Genomic DNA, 23,680 nt, shown 5'->3' with positions numbered 1-23,680 from the left:
TGTAACAAACATCTGACAATGTAAATAAATAAATAATTTAATGTTTCAAACATCAATATCTGGATAATATTATAAAACAATGGTTAAAACTGAAAGAATACAATACAATTATTTAAAATATATATATATATATATATATATATATATATATATATATATATATATATATATATATTAAGGAACAGTAAAATTGTTTTTTAATAAAAGTTTGATTATGTTTTTATATGTAATTTTATTTAAAAGAACAGAAATGAGTAATAAAATGTGAAATATATTTTTAAATGATAAAAATGAATGATTAAGAATATAAAGAAAATAAAGAAAGAAAAATAATAATTAAAAATATATTTTAAAGCATCAAAAAATGACATCGAAACAAAATAAAAGGTAATGCGAGCTGAACCGATTTGGCATTTCTAAGGCTGTGTACACTTACATCAGACGGCCGTATCTTGATGAAGAAACTGCTGCGTTTGTAGGAGACTTTGAGGACTTTGGGCCAGGGGAATCGATTGATCCTCAGCTTGTCCTTATACACCATCAGGCCACTGGAGCAGACCCCCAGCATTATATCCACTCCGTCCAGATCCTGACAGAAAGATGAGAAAAGAACATAGACCCAGCATATAAACAAAGATTTTGCATCTTCACAGTTCCACCACTATGGGGCGTCCTTGCTTCTCTTTTAAAAAGTGAACTCCATTAATTTATTTAAATCCATGGCTTGATGCAAACAGATTGACCTGGTTTCAGCTACCAAATCAGAGGACATGCAACATCACAAGCACTCCTGTGAGATGAAGGATATTTCCATCTGACAGATGATTTTACGAGAACTCAGATCGATGAAGAATCAGTGCTGGGGGAAGGCACACTGTCTAACTGGGACATGGAACTAAATGTGTTTTAAGTCACAGCATGCTTCAGTAAAGGGAGACTTAATGTATTTTTGTAATTTATTATTATTAGTAGTAGTAGTATTATTAGTATTACTATATAGTAAAAAAAAAATAATATTTAAATAAAATATATTTAAATATAAAATAAATTTATATTTACATTTAATGCGTTTAGCAGACACTTTTATCCAGAGTGAATCAATAATTACAAAACCAACTTCATGTAAAGTAAATGAAATAGGTTTTCATTTTATTTATTTATTTATTGAATGTTAAGCATTTTTATAAATAACATTTATTTATTTGATATTTAGGTTTATTTCATTTTTTTTTAAAGAAAATATTAGAATGCATTACAAACCTCTTAAAAAATACAATAAAACAACATATTTAATATTTAATATGACAAACAAGGCTGTCAAAATAGCTGAAAAACTAAATTCGAATTATATTTAAATTTAAAATGCATAATTTCAGTTAGGGTGAAGAAAAGTTTTTGGCTTCTCCCCTGAGGTCACAAGAGGGTGCATTGAGCAAAATATTACTAATGCATGTTTATTCAAAGAGTAAGAAAACATGACTGTGGAAAAAAATGCATATTTAAAATAATGTTTATAAACAAATCATAATTAATTAAGTTGCTTAAACAACTATAAACAAAACAGCGTCATGTATGCATGCATAGTTAAACACAAAGGGCGGAAAGCCAGTCACACAGAATACATTTTTTAATTTAACAAAATGAGAAGCAGTGGGAAGGGGAACAAAAACCCACTATAAAGTCTCGAGATATATTTTTACATATAGATAAGGTTTTTGCATTCGACTGTGGATTTTTATTTTAAATTCGACGAATATTTTAAAATCACATATTTTTTTTGGACACCACTAATGACCAACAACATTTTCTGAAGGTTAACCATTTTTATTTAATAATTTATTTATTTGCTTGTTTGTTTGTTTTTATCATCATTCATCACATTTATGAAAGGTGTCGATCTACTGTACCTTTGCCTGGTGGAGGTCAACCCCATACATGGCCAGTTTTTTAGCATTCTCCAGGAACATCATATCAGCCTGAGCCGGACTCATAGATCTGTAGAAAAATTAAAACAAACAAAAATAATAAGAAATGCATGTTTACAAAATACACTATTCAGGGTGTCATAACAACGTAACCTTGCTAAAGAAAAGCAAAGTGCAAATACCTATATTTGAATCTTAACCTCCTGTAAATGTGCATTTATTTTGCCTGTATTAACCCATATTTATGAATATAGATTTGTGTGTAAATCATCAGCCCAGCAGTAAGAAGCAGTCATGATCACCTGTATGTGCGGTGCAGCTCCATCACTTTCTCCTCCAGCTCCCTGGTCTGTCCTGGGATGAGCTGGAGCTCCTTGGCGTAGTCAGTGGCGTGCACCTCGGGGTCGTACTCGCCCAGCTCAGACTGCAGGGCGTAAGATCCCAGCAGGGCCAGGGTCACGAAAGAGCAGGGCAGCCGGCCGTTCTTGATGTCCTTCCGCAGCTGCAAACACAAGTAGTACCTGCAGAGCGCAAATCATTTAGACATTATGTGCCAAGTTATCACATGTTACAAGTTAGGACAAGATGTTGTTGTGAAATCTAATACACAAGAGTCCAGACCTGTTATCATGACGACAGTAAAGTGACGTCACTGTGATTATTCAGGGTGAGGGGGCTTTTGTTATTTACGAGTGTGATAATGAAAGTAGAGAATTGCATGTTCACTTGGTAGGAAACAGCAGGAGGCTTTCAGTTTTATTAATGATTTAATCTGGCAAGTATCAGAGATTAGTTTTAAAATTAGTGAGAGAGAGAGAGAGAGAGAGAGAGAGACTCCTATCTTCCATGGCAGGAAATGGATATCAGTAAGGATGAGGATTGTAATGAATTGAACTATTCTTGTTGTGATTCCAACTGTAAAATCACTAAAGGCACTTACTGTTTTTTTTTTTGGTGGCACTTTTAAATGAAGTAGCAGTGCCACTGCTGAATCAGTTTTTTACACGAGGTACTTTAGTAGGGTTTTCCACTACTCTGTTACTCCTGATAAATTATTTGTTTCTAGCTAAGGATGCACAATATCGGAAAACGTCTACAATGATTGAGATCATTTCAAAGGGCAATGCATTTAAGTATAAAAACATACAAAAATGGTTTTATTACTAAAGTTCAGGACTGAACAAAAATGTGCATGTTCACACTTGGGTATAATCTTTATGTAAACCATCTCAAACCTCTTTTAGTAGCCATGAAGATAGAAAAAAGAAAGAGTACAAAATTTAATATTCTGCATTTCCACTGTTGGCCCATTCAATATGACTATAAAATAATAATAATTCTATTTTTTTTTCTTATTGTGAAAAATCTTAATATATTAATATATTGCAAGTTGTAAGTAAAATTTTGTATTTATTAAAAGCTTTTATATATATATATATATATATATATATATATATATATATATATATATATATATATATATATATATATATTTCACTATCAAATGTTTATTTTATCAGATAGCCAACAAATAAAGATGTTGTATGTTTGTGAAGCTTGGCACTGTGTTCATTTACAAACGTACTGTCCATTTTGCTTAGTGCGCTTAAGGCTGTGATTTCAATCAATACATTTATGCAATGTGTATTTAAAGGGTTATGTGCGCACTTTATTTCACGTCTTCTGAACAGTTGACAACAAACACCTGCTTTCCCCCATTGAAAGGCTTGGAAGAGCAAGGACAAATTTTAATATAACTTTGGATTATTCTGAAAGAGGAAAGCCACGTACACCTGGGATGCTTCGAGGGTTAGTAGAAGATGGACAAATGTTCATTCTCAGGTGAACTAACCCTTCAAGAGTGAAGCATGGCACTGTGTAATTTGATGTTTCAGCATCCCAGGCTCGGTTTTACACTAAATAATCACAGTGCTGCGCTTCACCCTAAAACACAATATACAGCAACACATGTATTTATTTAGTTAAATCACAGCCTTTGCAATTTAATAATCCCACTAAACCATACCACAAAATCTATTTCAATCATAACAACTCTCACAACATTTTAGCATAGTGATGGATATGATATGTTAATGTATTTGGTCTTGCCGGAACAGATCTGCTACGCTGCTGCTGAATTGCTGCTGCTGTTGGTTATTGCTGTAGTTGTAGATAATTGCTGCTTATACAAGCAAGTACAAGAACTTTTTACTGCATGTGCATATGGCGATACGGTGCCATGAGTATTTAAGACGTACTGCTGCTGCTCAAATAGCATATAAAATAACCCTGTAGCAGATCTATACAGGTGGTGCTGGGGAAGGTGGAGGGTTTCGGAGAACTGAATACTAGCCAGCAATTTAAATAAAAGGCAGTAAGCTCATTGGCTGCATATGCAGCATGAACCAATCAGCTTGTGCCAAGTCGTTTTACTCTCTGAATATTTTCAGTTAAGTTAACACCCCATCAGCCAGCGCCATCTAGAGTTTCATGACTGAACTATATATTTTATAGATCAGTCATGATGGTGGTTGAAGAGGTTCATATTATACGTAAAATAAAGTGCTGTTCACCTGGTGATGTCTTCTGATAGCTGGGCTGGATCAGGGGGGTAGAACTTCACATTGAATGTGAAATCGTAGTTGCTGCCTAGATAAATACAAACATAATGTAAAACAGGACCTACACAAACCTAGACACTGATTTTCTGATAGCTATTTCATTTGTCATAGAGATGAACGGCATGATGCTACTCACCTTGTACTTGCCGCCTGATCTCCTTGGTGAAGTCCAGCCATGTCTGAAAGACAAATAAAGCTGCATCTAAAGGCCTGTGTACACCAAGAACTAAACGATGGCTATATTAGTATCCACACTAGGGCTGCACGATAAACCGCATGCAAGATTTAAAGTGCATCTTGTCACTTGTTCACTGACGAGCTGCGCAAAATATGATCTGGTTTTTGCGCAGCTTGTCAGTGAACAATGGCTCTGTTTATTACAAGCGATTTATTTTCGAAAATTACAGGACAATATTATTAAAACTTTAAAGTTAGTTAATGTTAGAGTTTTACTGCTATCAGAACTTATGATGTAAGTCAATACGGCCATAATTTATAAGAAAAGCATGTCTTTCAGTTTAGACAGTAATTACTATCCAAAGGCTTATCTAAACTGAAGAAAACATGCTGTATCAAAAAGAAAGAAAGAAAGAAAAGCTGCCTGAGCACCTTAATGGTTGGCGTCTCCCATATGGCCAGACCGTAATAGTCCTTCTCTAATAGGTTCAGGTGGTCACACACTTTTGCAAACAGATCCTGGCCTTTGGCATGTTTCTGGAAACAAAGACATGTAGTTAAAACACAGAAGTATTTCAGTCAGACAACAACTGTAGTCCTTACACACTTACTTGTTAGTGAAATCATGATTTTTAAGCATACAGTGACTCCAATACAGTGACATTTTTCTGAGGGAACCCATGGCTTGAAATTGTCTTCAGAGTTTTAGGTTTATGAATTGATCAGCTCTATAAATACGTTATGTAATGTACAGAGTAGCATACTACTGTAATATCATTTTCCTCTTCCTTCACTCTATAGCAGGGATGCTCAAATCTGGCCCACGAGATCCACCTTCCTGCAGAGTTTAACTCCAACGCTACTCTAACACATGTGAGCATGCTAATCACTGTCTTCAAATCACGGGTGGAGCTAAACTCTGCAGCGCACTGACCCTCCAGGGCAAGATTCGACGGACTCTGCTATAAAGTATGGAAACCCATTTCTGCCACACATGATAAAAAAGAATGCTTTGGTAAATCCGAATTGTAATATCAAAATTATGAGAGAAAAAGTTGAAATTATGAGATACTAAGTCATAATTATGAGATGAAAAGTCCAAATTATTACATATATTAAATTACCAGTAAAGTCATAATTGTGACAGTAAATCAGAATTATGAGAGAAAAAGTCAAAATGACGAAAAGGTTAAAACTAACAAAAACAACTGACATTAATAGGTGAGATGATGACAAAAGTCGTGATTGAAATTATAAGATAAAATGTCATAGCTATGACAGAAAGTTGAAATATGAGATATGGCAATGTTCTTTTATCCCATAATTTCAACTATTTATCTTATAATCATGATTCATGATTATGAAAAAAGTGAAAATTATGAGATACTAAGTCAAAATTATGAGAAATACCTTAAAAACTATAACAACAAATTTTGAAATTATAACATAAAAAGTCATAATTTTGCTAGTAAATCAAAATGATAAAATTAAGAGTCAGTTATGACAAAGTCAGTACTATGATTTTAATTTGAAAACATTTTTGAAGTTAATTTAAACTGTTTATCTCATGACCATTACTCATGATTATGACATAAAAAGTGCAAATTATGAGATATTATGCCATGACTATGAGGTTTTTTTTTTTCATATGTGACAGAAATGTGCTTCCATAATTTCAAATGTACTCTGTGCACAGTAAGTTTAAAAAGCCCTCTACAAATAAACTTGAATTAAGCAAATTTCCTTCACGCATGGAATACCCAGTACCCATCCCAAAGTACCCAACCGAACACATTGTGCTGGATACTGAATCCCACAATGCAATGTGTACGACTTCACTTTCCAGGGTGAATCAACTGGAAGTTCATCATGTTTTTGATTCATTACTATTGTGAGACTGCCAAAGACTAAGACATTTTTACAAGATCATAACTAGTTCACATGCAAAGTAGGGAGGTCATGTGACAAAGTAGCACCCTGCTTTTTGAAACGTACTATTTTTGTCATATACAATTCATGTTCAATAAAAATAGTTGTATTCCATTCTAACATGCCTCTTGTGTGGAAATCTAATTGTTAGCTTAGCACGCAACATGCTAACAGCAGAGACAGCTGTGAAGGTAAAGCGAGCCTTGCGGGTCAAGTTGCTGCTAATAGGGATGTTCTGTTTCTCTTAGGATGCTATCTCAGTAGAGACAAGATCCACACTGTACGATGGCGACAAAAACAGGCCGAAATGTCACATCAGCAGAAACAGTCTCTCAGTAGTCTGAGAGTTAATTAGCAAAGGAAGTAAAAGCCCTTGAGCAACTCGAGTTTCAGAGTCACTCTCCTGGGACTAGACAACGATACGAACACTCGATAAGCAACAAAAGCAGGAGGTGTTTGCTCTGTGTGTGTGTGTGTGTGTCGCTTACTTCCAGCTCACACTCGAAGAGAGAATCATCCAGCAGCTTGACTTTGCAGTGCATGATCCTGGGCCGGCGAGATGCTTTCTGCTTCTTCCCCTCCTCCTCCTCCACCGTGTTCTCCTCCTGTTTCACTTCCTCTATCTCTCCTTCCTCCTTTACTTCTGTTTCTGCCGCACATGCATCTTCCGGCTTGGCCTCTTCCTCTACTTTCTCTTTTTCCTTCTCGCATTCCTTGTCTTTCTCTCCCTCCTCTCCTTTGGCCTTGTCCTCATTTTTCTTCTCCTTCTTCTCTTTTTTGTCCTTCTTCTCTTTCTTCTCTGCTTTCTCTTTTTTCTCTGGCTTCTCCTTCTTCTCCGGCTTCTCCTTATCTGCTTTCTCCTTCTTTTCTTTCTTCTTCTCCTTCTTTTCCCCCTTCTCCCCCATTTCTCCCTTGCCGGACTCCAGCTCGGCGTCTTCCTTCTGATCTGCTACGATTTGCTGGAGGAAGACAAATATTTAGATTATTACACAACTAATTTTCTGGAGGAAAAGTACAAAGTCTTGCTGATACTGACAGTACAACCATGATTCTGTGAGCATATAAGACATACTGCTGCTGCACAAATAGCATAGGAAATCGCCTATAGCAGATCTATACAGGTGGTGCTGGGGGAGGTGGAGGGTTTCAGAACCACAAAATGTAAATGTTGAACAACAAGCTCACTATGCAGCAAAGACCAATCAGTTTATGCCAAGTAGATTTCATTAAGGATTCAAATGACTTGCACAGCCAATTCCATTATGTGAGAAGACAAGTTCAGTTGCTGCCTTAAATGTTTTATTTGATTTAGGCTGAGATTGTTTACAGTTGACCAAATGCATTAATGTAAATTCATTTCTCAGTTTGTTGCCTCCTCCTCCACATCCAACTGTTCATGTCATCATTAATGCGTTTCTATCACTTTTCAGGCTCATTTTGACTTATTTCAGAAAAACCTTTCTGACGTCAGAATGAAATAAAAATTCACTCTATTTTTTTAATGCATGTTATGGATCCACGTATGAACAATTCATTTGTGCATATGTTTAATTTTTTTGTTTAATTTACATTTAATTTTGAATCATAAAATGTATCTTTGGTGGTGAATGTAGGACTTCTCCAATGATTTAGTCCACTTAAACCCATTCCTGCTAGCTCATGTTCAATTGCCTCCATTTTTGAGTGCAAAGTCCACATCTCACAATCCAATCAACAATCAATAGAACCATGTCCCTGGCCTAAATTCGTTCTTTTTCATTACACATTTGTATGCCACAATGCTCTAGAAATAATCTGTCGCTACTTCTTTTGAACTTGAATTTTTTTTTTTTTTTTTTTACATTTACAAAAAAATTTGGACATAAACTAAGCAAATGGTACCTTGAAAGTATAGTTCACCAAAAAAAAAATAATATCTGTCATCATTTACTCACCCTCAATGTTGTAGCCATTGGCTTCCATAGTACGGAAAAAAATACTATTGAAGTCAATGGCCACCAACAACTGTTTGGAAACCAAAATTCTTAAAATATCTTCTTTTGTGTTCAACAGAAGAAATAAACAACACGAGGGTGAGTAAATTATGACAAAATGTTAATTTATGGGTGAGCCATCTCTTTAAAACAATTCAAATATTACGAGAAAACAGAGCATAATAAATAATGAAAAGCTAGCATTGGGGAAAAAAAGCTGAAGCATGTTGACAGCAGTTAGCAATGCCTAAAATACCAGCCTTTCAGTATGAACAACCTCTCAGAAAGCTTTTAGTGTACTGTGCTGCTGGAGCAGATGAGAGCTGCACAGAGGTTTGTGACCGTAACTCAACGTGTGAATGTGAGATGTGTGAAGCCCCACAGTTCAGTTGCTTTTGCAGAGACATCCCTTGCTACATGATAAAAGTGTGAACATCCAGATGTCACCCTGAGGTCGTATCTGTCAGTTAGCCCACACACCAGTAGGCTGAGGGTTACGATGACTTTTAAAAGTCTTGGAGATGCTTTACTGTTTTTCTTCAGAAGACTTAGCATTTATTCATGTGGAGCACTTTTATTTTAGCCAAAACAGATTTGGAGGGAAATGCTGATGTTTAATTAGAACCGCTCTAATGAGACATTTTGAAGGTGTCAGTGTTTTCAGACAGAACTGAAGATCACTGACAAGCTACGCAATATCGCGTTCATTATCCCATATGAATCGCCTTCGATAATTAACGCGATATTGCGTAGCTGGTCAGTGATCTACGGCTCTGTCTATTAAATGCCGCTCTAACTATAAGCAGGTGCTAGCGATTTAACCGTAATCACGGAACCAGATTTACTGACTAGATGCGCATGATCATATTGTTAGATATATCGCTCCCAGCCCTAGCATTACACCAAATACACAAAATAATGTTGTTTTGGCAGCGTCATATTAACCCTTTGAATCTGACTCTAATTTTAGCACAATTAAGAAATGTAACCGTACACGTGTAGTTTCTGTGTCTCACCTGGTTTTCAGCACTGCTGACTGAGTGCTGGTCTAGAGCAACATCGCCCTCTATGCGCAGTTCTGGCTCGGGGTCCGCTATGGGAGCTTTGGGTTCTTCCTGGCTGTCCTTGTCCCGGGCCCTCTCTGTCTCCGCCCCCTCGCCGTCAGAGCACTGTGAGCGGCGCTTCAGGAAGGAGGAGAAGAGGCGGGAGAGGCCGCGGCCAGCGGAGGTGCGCTGGCGCGGCTTCAGCTGCTGTTCCTCCTCCGAGCCCCCGGGGGGCGGCGAGGTGCCAGAGGAGCTGTCCTGAGCGGTGTCAGCGGGACCTGGCTCCTGTGCAGCGGGGTCCTCCTCTTCCTGCTGCTGCTCACACACCTGCTTCTTATGAACGCTCTCCACCTCGTCTGTGGTCATGGCAGTCACTGGAGGAAGAGACGTTCAGTTAAAGTCACGTATCTGTTTTACAGCAATGTTGAAAGTAGTATTTTTAAACTGTCGGGATGCTATACTATTTCACACTTGTGGCCTAGGCACTTCAGAATGTGTGCATGCAATAGGAAGTAAGTGCGTAAGACTGTCTTTGTCTGAAAAAAAACAAAACGATGCTCAGTGCCCTTAACCCATGCTAAATCTCTAACAACACTTCGTTTTTGAGGCTAAGTGCATCCCATCGTTCACCGGGTTCAAGAAAATCACTAGAATTCAAAGAAAACTTTTAGATATTAAAAGTTGATATTTGGTAGCAAAACATGAGGAAAACTATGCTAACTAAACTATACACTATACAACTATACATTAGATATTACATAAAAGTGTAAAATATCCATTAAAGTGTATAATTTGATAAAATACACAGTGTAAGTTGAATTTATTCGTTTTTTCATAGTTTGATTGTAAAACACAAGAATTCACAGAATATTTTACAGTTTAATTACTTATTACACATAATTTGGTAGTAAAATCTAGAGTTGCACATTGTATTGGTGTGGAGATGAGTATTGTATATAAATGAACGTATGTATTTTGTAAAACACTAGCCACTATTTTATATCACTTAATTAGAAGCATCACAGTCACTAAATTGATACATAAGGACTTCTGATCAGACATTTACAACAATGCATTGTTGAAAATCGAAATAAAAACTTCACCTGCATTTTTACAACTCTGTGTTGTAAGTGTGTACCATTAGCTAATCAGCAGTTCTACACACACTTGTGATATTCATACCTGGACCGAATACAGGAAACGTAGACAAGTGATCAGATACAAAGATCCGCAAGTGTGGGCATTTTTACAGGCCATATGTGTCCGTCCACACTTATTGGGCCAATATTGCGCACAATTTCTTGACTTTCTAATGCAAAGAAATATGCAAACCCAATCCAGCAAAACTGTTTTTATTTGTAGATTCATTGTGAAAGAGCCTGCACTGCTGCCCCTTCAGGACATGGTGCCCTGGCCACGAGCCCAGCTGCCCATATGGTTACTCAGACCCTTCATCAGAGACGCCTTGATGTCTGATTAATGAGCGACTCATTGAATAATTCAAATTTTGTACTGTTCCATTCAACCCACAAAGCTGTCAGTTAACTAAAGATGTAAAATCTAGTATATCTATATATGTATAGTTTTCTATTGTAATGCTTTATGGGGATGTGTGTCTTTTTGAGGCCTAAACTCTTCAGTCCCATTTCTTCAGAATATATTGTTTTGTGTTGCACAGAAGAAAGTCAGTCATATGGGTTTGGGAAAATACAAGTAGATTATGACAAATCATTTTTGGACGAACTTTCCTATTAATAATATATTTAAATGTTCCTGTGGCTCAGTGGTAGACCATTGCGTCAGCAATGCAAAATACCGTGGGTTCAATTCCCAGGGAAAACACATACTGGTAAAAAAAAAACGCATACCTGTAGCCTGAATGCACTTTAAGTCACTTTGTATAAAAGCGTCTGATAAATGTAATGTAAATTCTTGTTAATTATATTTATTTATTTAAGCTTATTAAATAATTACTTTTTTAGAATAAAACAAACATTTCATTGAAAACAGTCGTGATTCAACACAGAATCGTTCGAAAAAGTGAATTGATTTTTTTCAATCACTCCTGCGAACCAGAAGACCGGACATAAATGAGACGAGCTGAGAGCACTGCCACACAACTACAGCCCTCTGTGCATCTCCACTGAACCCTGAGTGTTATCAACAGAAAAACAACAACTGAATGGACCTCTCACGCTCTCTCTCTCTCTCTCTCTCTCTCTCTCTCTCTCTCTCTCTCACGCACACACATACACAACAGACACACGACAAAGTAAATCTTATGTGCTCTTTAAGAACGCAACAGTCTATTTCGAAATAATCAGTGAAGCCATATCCGATTATACCAAGATCACACTTTCAGTCTTAAATCTAATCCAATGAGATACACACAAACCATCTTCAGTAAAGCTGCACGTGAGCCAGCCTACCCCAGGTCTGATGACATCACAGCAGACTTACACACTAAAGGATTATGGGTAGGTGGTCTTTAAAGTACCCGACCTGGGTTGTCAGCTGTGTCACTCACACATTCAGCCACAGTGACAAGGCTCGACTTCACCGGTAATTAACTTACTCTTCAATCTGATTACAACACTTCATGACATGATGCAATCGAATGCATCATGAAATCTGATAGCTGGTTATGATTCCGATTTTGTTCAACAGTAATTCTGAAAATGACTAGCTAACTAGTTTACTTAGAACATCCTAATTTATGAATTAAATTTAATATGCAGTACTTTAAACATCTTTTAATTTAGCAGCATAACTGCATTATCTTCCAAACTATGGAAACTACGGAGACCCTAAGGGGACATGTGATGGGAAAAAATATTTCCCTTCCTTTTTTGTTCTCACCAAAAAATTTTGTGTTTTCCCAATAAACTTTGTGTTCACTCACTAAACTTTTGAATTCTCTCACAAAACTGGTCAAGAGGATAACATTTTAACATCATATTGCAGTGGTGTAATGTAATAGTACTTAAGTATTTTTGAGAGAATCTGTGCTCTACTTGAGTTTTTATATTTCTGTCAACTTTTACTTTTACTCCAATGTATTTCCTAATTAAAATGTATACTTTTATATATATATTTGATACTTTGAAAATTATTCGTTACTTACTACAAAATAAAGTCAGAAGAACACAGACTGCAAGAAAGCAGGTTTGAGAACCAGTGGTGTGGGGTTTGCAAGTTAAGACTCCTTTACGCATGTGCAAACTAGTTCTCTAAATGCAGATGATTTCACTTTCCACTCAAGTCCAGGGTTTGTGATATATATCGTCTGCGATAATATGGTAAGTGTTGGTTTAACGATGTGTGATCTGACATTATCGAGTATATCACAAAAACCAAACAGAAGCACAGTAAAGAGTGCACGCATACACCATGTGCTTTAGTCTATTGAAGCACATTTATAATGCCTATGAGATTCAAGATGAGACACAAAATGCCTCTGTATGGCTTTTACATTTATAGAGTAATAATATAGTTTATCTATATCGCACTAAGAGTGTCATTTTTTCTCCAGAAATCAGCATGATAACAAATGTTATATTGGTTTTATACAAGTTTAATAAAGTGACTTTGATAGTACAACTAAAGCAATCAGGACGTTCCTACAAAACTGATGAAAGAGTCGGATGAAACTGGTCAGAGAGCGATCACTGTGTACATGTGACAACAATATCACAAATTCTACACACGTCTGGCTTGTATGGCAGGGTTGCGACACAAAAAAGCCACTCCTCAAGAAAGACAACATACAGTTATAACTGAGCTTTGCCAAAACACACCTAGAAGAATCTGAGGCAGATGAGAGTCAAACTGGATTATCTGGCCTCAACACCAAACAATGTCTGGCAGAAATCCAATACAACTCACCATCCAAATAACAGCACTCCACCAGTAAAGCATGGAGGTTATAATATCCTGTCATGGGGTGTTTCTCTGCAGCAGGGACTGAATGGGTCAACGGGGAACAACGAATGGGTCAAAAGACCATTGAATTCTGGAGGAAAATCTGCTGCCCTCTGCCAGAAAGCTGTCAATGGGAAAAAGGTTTACCTCCAACATGACAATGACCCAAAGCACAGCAAAACTGAGCACAAAGTGGATGAAGAGAAAACTGTCTGTCTTCATTTCAGGAAAGTATTAAATTCATTTACTGCAAAGTATAAAAAATATATATTTTATGGGGGGATTATTTTCTATATCATCTCTATCAAATACTTTAAAACTTTTACTCAAAAAAAGTAAAAGTTTAAAACTTTTACCCGCCCTGGTTCCCACAAATATGTGACAATATTCCAATGCTATTGAAAGCAAACAATACATTTGCAAGAGAATGCAGCAGTTTTTCGAGGGGAACACATAGTTTCTCAGACAAAAGATAAAAACGTAATACTTTTGAGAGAAAGTAAATTTTTTGCAAGTGAAAGCCACGTTTCTCGGGGAATGCAATACTTTTGTGATAGGACGCAATATTGTTGTGAGTGTACGTAAACATTTTGCGAGCAAAGGCAAAGTTTCTCTGAGGAACACATTACTTTTGGATGCAGCACTGTTGTGAGCAATATGTTTTGTGAGTGAGTGCAAAGTTTCTCTGGGAAATCATTGCTGTTGCATAACATTTACCTGTGCAAACATTTTCTGAGCCAGCATAAATGTTTCGTGAGTCAACACAAATGTTTTGTGAACAAATGCACAATCTCTCAGTGGAACACAATACTTTTGTGAGAGTACACAAAAGTTTTCCATGTTGACTCTTACATGATTATAAAGGAGTGATCACATTAAAGCAAATTTTTACAGGAGTGGTCACATTAAAGCAAATTTTGCAAGCAAAAATGGTCAGTTTTCTCTTCTTAATAGCATAGAGATGTAAGAACCACCACTTAACACAGCTCAATGGATGCATTCATGTGACCAACCTGAAAATGAGCGAAACTTGTTGAGGTTGAAACATTTCCCCATGCAGATTTCACAACAGGTTAAAGTTTGTCAAGTGAATTTTCTGTGTAAATGTGGTCCATGTAGCGCTACATTACTGGATCTTTATTTCCATGAAAAGCTAATGTGACTGCACCTTAACTCCAAGAATCTGATTGTATTTAATGTGCCGTTGTGTCAGTGTCAGCGTCGCCCTGGACAAACACAACAAGCTGGTCACACAGCTGCTGGAAACCAGCTGCACCTGAATTACATCAAAAGAGAATCACTGAAACTACAAAGAACATGATTTCATCACGCTGTTCTGCTGTCCCATACAGATTCAGACTACACTAAATAAATAGAGATGACAATTAATAAAAAGATTGATTATTAAGTTGCCATTGTAGTTGAGAGCACAGAGACAAGTAAATAAATACAGACTCAAATAACTCCCTGTTGAATCATCTTGTCCACTCACACACACACACACTCACAAACACAAACAGGTCTGCTATTCATCCGTCGTTCTTTCCCATTCACTAGTAAAGTAATTACAATGCCTCATTATGAGGGTCCAAGTTTAAGCACATGCGGTCTCTTGAGGACAGACTGGACTAAAGAAGATCGTCCCCTTCATGCAGAACGGTTGCGTCTGTTTGAGTGAGAGTGTTTAATTAAATAATCTGACTCTAAAATGCAAAACCCTGTTACAACAAATGTCACTTTATTCTCAATAAATCAACATAAAAACAAGGTCAAGGAACTTTCCTTGTTATTGATTGTGAGTCAGGTTTTGAAATGTTCCTACAAGGACAGTCAAGTCTGAAATCGCATGGACCAGCCAATGGTCCTCATGAGGAAATAACTTAAAGGGTAAGTTTAAGGCAGCTTTGTATTGTTATAGTTATATGGAAGTCTAGAAGTTTCATGGCTTTTGAATATATTGATTAAAATTTTCTAAGACACTTTCTGTAAGTGAGTAAACAAGATGATGTTCACATAATTTAGAAAGAAAAATTCTAGGCTACAGGCTCCAGTTCTCAAAAGTTCCGGGAACCAAAGTTCTTTATGTGTTTTATTGCCTTATTCAAAGTGATTTAACATTTTTAGTTTTTCACTAACCACGCATTACATTTTTTTTCTCAAAAACACAATCATGTACATACATGCATTTCACATTTTATTATAGCCGAGTTTGTGCTGATTACTGTGAGATTAGACTTTAGCCATTTAGATTTGTATAAGAAACTGAAAAAAAAAACACAAATGTCAGGGCATGACAAAACTTCTCCAGGCCTCAAAAATACCCTTAGACCTCAGAGGGTTAAGTCAAATGGGTGCGCTTTTGCGTCAATTCAGATGAACTGAAAAATATCACAGATCAGTTGAAGGGGAGTAAAACTCTGAAGCGCTCAGTCAGAGAATGTTCTGCGACTGAAAATATATCTGTGCTAAATTTATACTTAGCCTCCAACTCACACACTAGAGAGTAAAATTTGAGAATTGATTAGCCATTGGCTAATATTAGACATCATTTAGTGGCCAGAGTGAAGATTAAGTCGCATATGCGAGTGATTTACTCGCAATGTAGAGGCTTGTGACACAAACACATGGTGCATGATGTCTCTGTTTACAACTTTTGAAATCATGTTATTAGTTGAGAACATTATATTTGTAAGAAAAACACGGCCATTCCTTGTCAAATCAAATTTATTTCACTGTTTTGCAGAGAGGGGTGAAAATGTAATTTTTTACCAGAAATTAGGAGGGGTAAAAAAAAATTCCTTTAGAAAGATGGCAGCATCATTATTTAATTTTACACAGAGATTTTCAGGTCTATGTGGTCTTTTTCCATAAAACGCCAATGGTGACAGTTAGTATTAGTTTTATGCACAGTGACCCACATGTGGTCTTTGACCACTGAAAAGCTTAGCAATTTACTCATGGAGCCACAGTGCAATCCCAATGTACCTGGAAATTAACCATGTAAGGACAAAACTTTATTAAGAACCAAAATCTAAAAGGATTTTAAGATTTAATACTTCTTGAGTTACAGCCATGCAAACATCAGGGAAAACTGAAAAGTGTTTTTCCCATTTCTGAATCATCACCAATGGCAAATAATGCGACAAAGACTGCTAAAGTCAACAGATTTAGTGTCTAGAGTTTATAATTTGACAACAACAGTAATGTGGTTCATGTCAATCGACTGCTTCCAGTCTGAATAACTTGGTTGATAATGATGACCTAGATCTAGTTTTGTTTTGAGTCAGTTCCTGATTTGAGACCAGCAGGTGCAGAGACCATTTTCCTGACCCAGAACTGTCTTGTATTTGGCGCTGTGTCTGTGGGAAAGAGGTATAATCAGCCCATCTCATTTTGCTGGCCTGGAGGAACAGTTGAGCAGTAAGAGTGTGTGGATGTCTGGAAGATCCCTGGGACATAATTCGGCCCGTCTCCCATTACAGAAGACAAACACAAGCCTCTTTCCCCACAGGCTGTCCAATACCTCGCCCAAATCAACGTCATCCTTTCTGCAGGCGCTGTCACACTACTAATATCCTGTTCAATATGAAGCCTGTCTACATGCATTTGTGCTTTACGATGCTTTTGTAGGGCCGCTATTAATGGTGTGGGGTAGAGGAAGGAGGGGCCGATGGTGTGACGGCACGGATTTACTGAAACAATGACTGAAACAAACACACCGAACCGAGACAGAGACGGATTAGATATGCTGAAGCCCTGAACGCTGCCACATCATCAGACAAAAACATCAATGCTGAGTTTATCAGGACAAAACAAAACACAACAACATTCAAATAACTTGCTAATAATAAAATAATAATGTAGAAACAAAAACATGACATTAATGAACATAACAAGCAAACAACTAAAGCAGACGTACAAATAAATAAGCCAGTGACAGAAAAAAAAAAACATGTTTTAATAAATGTAGTAAAAAAATAAAAGATATTAATAAAGAAAGAATAAATAAATAAATAGTATTGGTAATAAAATAAAAATATAACATTTAAAGGTGACCTATTATGCCCATTTGTACAAGATGTAAAATAAGTCTTGGATGTCCCCAGAGTGTGTATGTGAAGTTTTAGCTCAAAATACCACACAGATAATATATAATTTATTATAATTTATAGCTTGTTGAAATTGCCACTTTTAGGGTATGAGCCAAAACACACAGTTTTTGTGTTTGTCCCTTTAAATGCAAATGAGCTGGTGCAGAAGAGGGCGGAGCTTCATGATCTATGAGCATGCTCCAGCATACCACTGCTGGCTTTTGCAAATAAACACTCCACTATTAGTACAAGCCTGTTATCTTTACAGAAAAAAATACTAAGTTTAAAAGTCAGTCATCTGATTGTACGGTGCATAATAAATGTGCATTTATGAATTATACAAATGGGGAGCACGGAATGATGAAAATAACGACAAAGCTGGTAGCTTTAGCTTTAGCTAATTGATCCCTCTTTCAGGATCAACCTTTGCACAACTCCAGCACTGAACTGACCCTCGTTTTTGAGGCAGTCTGTCGTAAAATGATTTGCACAAACATAGGACTTTAAGTGTTTTTCCCAAGACATTTCCTTTGAAGATGAAATTGAACCACCGTGTCCTCAGCGGTCAGTGGAGACTCCTATATTCATTGGTGCATCCCAAAACACAACACTTGTAATGGCTCTTCGGCGCTGATATTGTACCTCCAGCAGCTAGAGCAAAAAAACAGTAATGGCAGACTGCTGCTTCTCACTCAGGGGCGGGGTCTATGCTAATAAAGCACAGAGCATCACACATGGGTGGGATTTGGAAACTCTCATTTTAAGGGACTGTTTATGATTTATTGGGATTTTAAAACTATGAATGGGTGGATTTTAACCACTGTAGGCTTTTCACACACTTATAAAAGTGATTTTTGCATAATAGGTTACCTTTAAATGAGTAAATAATGAATATTAAGAATACTCAACTGCACAAACTCTTTATATGTAATGTAATAAATGTAACAAATAAATGCTAGTAATGTTAATGTAATATAAAAATAATAAAATGCATACTGACAGAAAGATGTGCTAGTTAATGTCATAAAAATACCTTAATTAAAATAAATAAATATATGTAATGGTAAAGTAAAATAAAGATTAAATATTTCACATATTTAAACACATTTTTTGTGACAAAATAATGAGAGTTACATGGCTCCACTGAAATATTCCACTGCTCTACTGTACAATCGCTTTCTCTGTAAATAAATAAATAAATGCTAGTAATGGTAGTAAAATAATAAAATAAATATTTAACAAGACAGTAATGATGACTATTAAGAACACTCTACTGAATGAACTCTGTGTATCTCTGCTTTTGTTTGGATCCTCTGGTCACTAAAACCACTGCACTGACACTAATCCAGTCTCTACAGTCCCCTCCCCCTCACACACACACACACACACACACACACACTTCTCCATCTCCCTGCTTGAATTGCCATCCATCAATATACACACACAGCTCTCCTATGCAAATAAATAAAAAACTCTTTCTAAATACACACTCCCCGAGCTCCCCTTAACCAAAACACACTTTTATCCCATTATTGCCATTGGACACCCGCAACTTTATTTAATTACAGCTCTCTTAATTATCCACACACACACACACACACAGATCATTCTCGACATCAACACAGGCCTGCCCACGCACAACACCATTCCTTTACAGTCCACCTAAACGCACAGGTACACACACACACTCCATCATCCTCTTATGCTTTAAGTGCAGTGAACACACACACACACACACACACTCATCCAATTATATCTCACTGCAACACTTACAGTGTATTACAGTCGACTGCGCTCAGATGGCAGCAGGAAACACGTCCACAACACATCTGCGTGCTGCTGAAGCCATCTTCCACACACACACACACACACTCACACGTGTCAGATGGTGCAGCGGTGACAGATGGCATGTGTGTGGGTGTTTTGGCCTCTTAGAGTGGACATATGTGAGACCCTTCGCCTCTGACCTGTCCAGCACCCTTCACAGAGGAGCACACACTTATTATTGAGTCAGATCATCATCAGTCCCACGAGAACCAAAGATCAGGTGTCACTGACTCAACAACACTGTTTATCATCACACACTTATCTTCAGACCAGCCCTGGAAGAGAAACAGGTTGGTCTGTAGAGCTCAAATAAAACATACCGCAATATTCCTCAGCCTTTTGGTGATATTTAATATATATTCAATAACTATCGCATTTCTTTTATTTAACCAAGTAAGCACATCAATCAATGCCAATCATCTCAAAACAGCCAAACATTGGCATAATAATCAGTCTGTCCTATATATACGGGTCTGTTACTCTCACAAAATAGGTACAAAAGCTGTCACTGGGGCGGTACCTTTTTGAAAAGTACAAATATGTACCATTTAGGTACTAAAATTGACCTTTAAGGTATCGATATGTAACCCTTTAGGGGTAGATAAGGTACAAAGGTGTACCTATTTTTAAGGTACATGCCCCAGTGGCAGCTTTTGTACCTTTATTTCAGAAAGAGCAGAATAAATTCTGATGATTGACAAAGCATTGTTTTAATAATCATCAAGTTCAGTATGTGTTTATTCAGTAGCGCAGCTTCACTGTAATTAATTCAAACAAAACTACATTAAACTTCTGGACTAAATGTATTTTTATTTACAAACATCAAGCTGATTAGGAGATTCTTGTAGAAATGTTCCAGGAAGTACAGACTGATCATTCAAAAATATGTGTAGTTGTTTTCATTTTAATATGAAATATTATACAGTCATAGAGCAGACTCGCGTCCCAGTCCAGTGCACTGACATTTGCTCATTTGGGCCAGTTCTGCACAATGATCTTGCCCTGCAATCTTAAAAAGAGCAATCTTTCTGTGATCTATTATATAATGAACACTGCTGTGAAATCTGGTGAATCCTAAACTAAATCTGGTGAATCCTAAACAAATGAATTGTGATAGTGTTGAAAACATCAGTGGGAATGGATTGCAAATTGGAAACAATCATATTTTTCCATTATATTTGAGCAAACACTGGTTTAAAAGTTTAGGGACAGTAAGTGTTTGTTTTGTTTGTTTTTTAAGAAATGTCAATGTGTCGTCACTCACAACACAAATCATTAAGTTTCAAGATGCCACAACATTGAGCAGCATCTGGATGTAAAAACCACCGAAACTTCCACAGGCAAGGCAATGCTGGTAAAATTACACGCTATAGCACTGAACATTATTTGCATAATTAGTAAAAAAAAAAAAAAAAACAGTTATATCTCAAGTTTGAGCTTGCATGTCGACTGATCTTTCCTACACAAGTGTGCGGTTCAATGCTTTAGAGCCCTCACATGGGATTATGGTCTACAAATATTAAAAGAATAAAACCACAGCATATTGTACAATACTCAACAAATAACTGTGCAAGCTTTTAAGCTTAAGTCAAGCACGTTGTGTTTATGACATATTTATTACTGGTTATTTATAGTGTTCATTAAATAAAATAGCAGAACAAGGGTTTCCACATCTTTCCATAAATATATCTTTAAAGCAATTTATAAACATTACACTCAACAAAAGTATTTCTATTTGGCGCAATTAGAAAATGTATTTTTTATTTTATTTTTACGAAATGAGAAATGAAGGTGAGGAGAGAATATGACGAGTGCTGGAAGTCTCTGGTTAAATCTGCAGGACTAACAGCTCCAGCTCTGGAATGCTGCTCTGTGATTGGATGGCAGGAGCAGGAGCTGCTGATTGGGCATAAAAAGGAGAGCAGGAACCCCACAGGAGCAGGTGTACACGACCCGAATGCTGACAGTGACAGTACACCATTTATACACAAACACATTCACGCCATTCCGATCATTTCAAAATGAGTGCAAGACTCTTGCTTTTTTTTTTTTGGCCTGACAGCCCTGGTACCCATTCACTTTCATCGGATGGAAAAGAGCAACCTGAACATTTGCCAAATACCTGATTTTGTGCTCCACACAAGAACAAGTAATACAGGATTTGACATGAGCATAACATTCATTTTTAGATTGAACTAGGTTATTCCTTTAAAACACATATGCACACAATTTTGGCTCTCGATTGGATGTATGTGCAACAAATATTCCTTCCTTCCACTGTTTACACCTCCAATCTCACCTACCACTGATGCCACACCAACAGAGGCACTTCAGGACTGCGGTGACAGTAACGACGGGAAGACAGAGTAAACAGAGTAGTGGAAGGCCTAAGTGCTGTACGCTTTTGTAACTGCATGCATAAAGTGAGCTTAAGACTGGAAATCGGCTTTAAAATTAATCGGGGTCCTGTGTGGGATTAGAGAGACATGCTCTCTCTCTCTCTCTCTCTCTGTCTAATGTAGGGAGAACAAGCATCTGGATCTCACTGTCATGTTGGTCTGCACCTTTAGACGCCCGGTTTCTGCTCACCCTTCAGTTCAAGGACAAGAGCCATAACACATACTTATAGTATATGTATTATGATATATGATATAGTTCATAATTATATAAATGAAATACATTTGAAATATAATATCTATAGCAGTATATGTTTGGCCATGTTTGTATATTTTGTAAAATATATTCAATATTTTTGGGCCAGACAGGATCTTTCACATGTTAGATTGCACATGATTTGCTGCAGCCTGATTATAATTACACATGTACACTTAAGCAACCATATCATACTCTGAACAACCACTCTTGCATTTTCATGAAAGTGATAATGTATTTGTTTTTGTCATTCCATTTGTTGCCACCAATGGTGCCAAAATTACACACTTTATCTTTTTGAGAGCCTCTAGATTGAATAATACACAAGTGTCCAGTCAAAGAAAGGGCAGATAAACCAAATTAAGATGCCAATTCTCAGCAAACTGCTAATGGACAGACCATATAGGACCAAATTAACAAAACAGAGAGTTTCCTCTTGGGACAACTAAAGGCGAAGTGTCTGGGGCAGTACACACACACACACACACACACACACCGTGGGGCTCAGGGGGATAAACTCAGAACAGTCAAACCAATCAATGACCACATGGTCGCTCGCGCAGGCCGCCACAGTGCACCTGATCTCCACGGACACGAACCTTATGGGGGCAGTCGCTCGAGAATAGAACATATAGAGAAGCAGAAAGACACAATAGAAAAGCAGAAAGAGAGGAAAAGAAGAACTTACTAAAAACATTAAACAAAAAAGAAGAACAAAATGACTCAAAATGTATTAAGAAACCTGAATTAGAAGAACAAAATGTTCCTTAGCAGATCAATGAGAAACAGAAAGCATTAACAGAACCAACTTAAACTGTTATAAAAATACTTTAAAGACCCAGGGCCCCGAACAATAACACATCAACTATTAACACTCCAGGTGTGGTGGACTCGTAAACTCTCACAAATTTCAAATTTTAGCATAACAGCGAAGCCTTGGTGTGTTAAACGTCCTTCTGAGCTGAAATGCAGAAGTTGTTGAGCCATCAAGAAACACAAACACCAGAAAGACCTTAAGGAACCGTGACGGTACTCTTGCACTATAAACAGACAAACTCCTGAGTGCATCTGCTGCACCTCAGAGCAACAACAAAGAACATGTTCAAGACAACGCTGCTCAGTCAAAGGGAAAAGGTGCTTTTTTATTAAACATCTCGGTCTTTCATACAGATAAACAGGAAAGGCTTACATCACTTCAATTTATAAATGGGGTTTGATTGCATAACATTTCTGAATGGGCGCAGACTGAGGCCAAAGCACAGAAACAATAAAGTGAAGGTAGCTTTCACAGTAACATGGCCTCTGGGTTTGAAATGCATTGCAAAGTCTCCAGGATCATCTTCATGTGATCTGATGACTTCAAGACTGTGTGAGCAGCTCTGGCAGACTGATGCTGCAAAAGGATGTTTCTTTTTACTGTAGACCACCGATCTGAAGTGAAACTGAGCAAAATATGATCTGCCATTTAGAAATGAACTCTGTTGGTGTAGCCTAATGCAGCCAGGTTTATTAAATAATATT

The 23,680-nt window shown here is 37.0% G+C and overlaps 1 protein-coding gene across 7 annotated transcripts in view; it reads right to left on the bottom strand.

Annotated features, from left to right (window-relative positions):
• LOC127935241 (protein 4.1) overlaps window positions 1-23,680 on the bottom strand; it is a 46,866-nt gene that overhangs the window by 22,365 nt on the left and 821 nt on the right. For all 7 annotated transcript variants that reach the window (XM_052532933.1, XM_052532936.1, XM_052532935.1 and 4 more), the window contains exons 2-9: window positions 9,642-10,042; window positions 7,141-7,611; window positions 5,156-5,260; window positions 4,683-4,725; window positions 4,499-4,574; window positions 2,228-2,446; window positions 1,908-1,995; window positions 437-589 (exon numbers count right to left, since the gene is read on the bottom strand). In XM_052532933.1, coding sequence (XP_052388893.1) covers window positions 437-589; window positions 1,908-1,995; window positions 2,228-2,446; window positions 4,499-4,574; window positions 4,683-4,725; window positions 5,156-5,260; window positions 7,141-7,611; window positions 9,642-10,034 — 1,548 coding nt within the window. In that variant the 5' untranslated portion in view covers window positions 10,035-10,042. The remainder of the gene's footprint in view (window positions 1-436; window positions 590-1,907; window positions 1,996-2,227; window positions 2,447-4,498; window positions 4,575-4,682; window positions 4,726-5,155; window positions 5,261-7,140; window positions 7,612-9,641; window positions 10,043-23,680) is intronic.

The sequence above is a fragment of the Carassius gibelio genome, chromosome A19 (genome assembly GCF_023724105.1).
Source record: "Carassius gibelio isolate Cgi1373 ecotype wild population from Czech Republic chromosome A19, carGib1.2-hapl.c, whole genome shotgun sequence".
Lineage (NCBI taxonomy): Eukaryota > Metazoa > Chordata > Actinopteri > Cypriniformes > Cyprinidae > Carassius > Carassius gibelio.
Note: the sequence above shows the minus strand (reverse complement) of the source record. Positions and strands in the feature narration are given on the sequence as shown.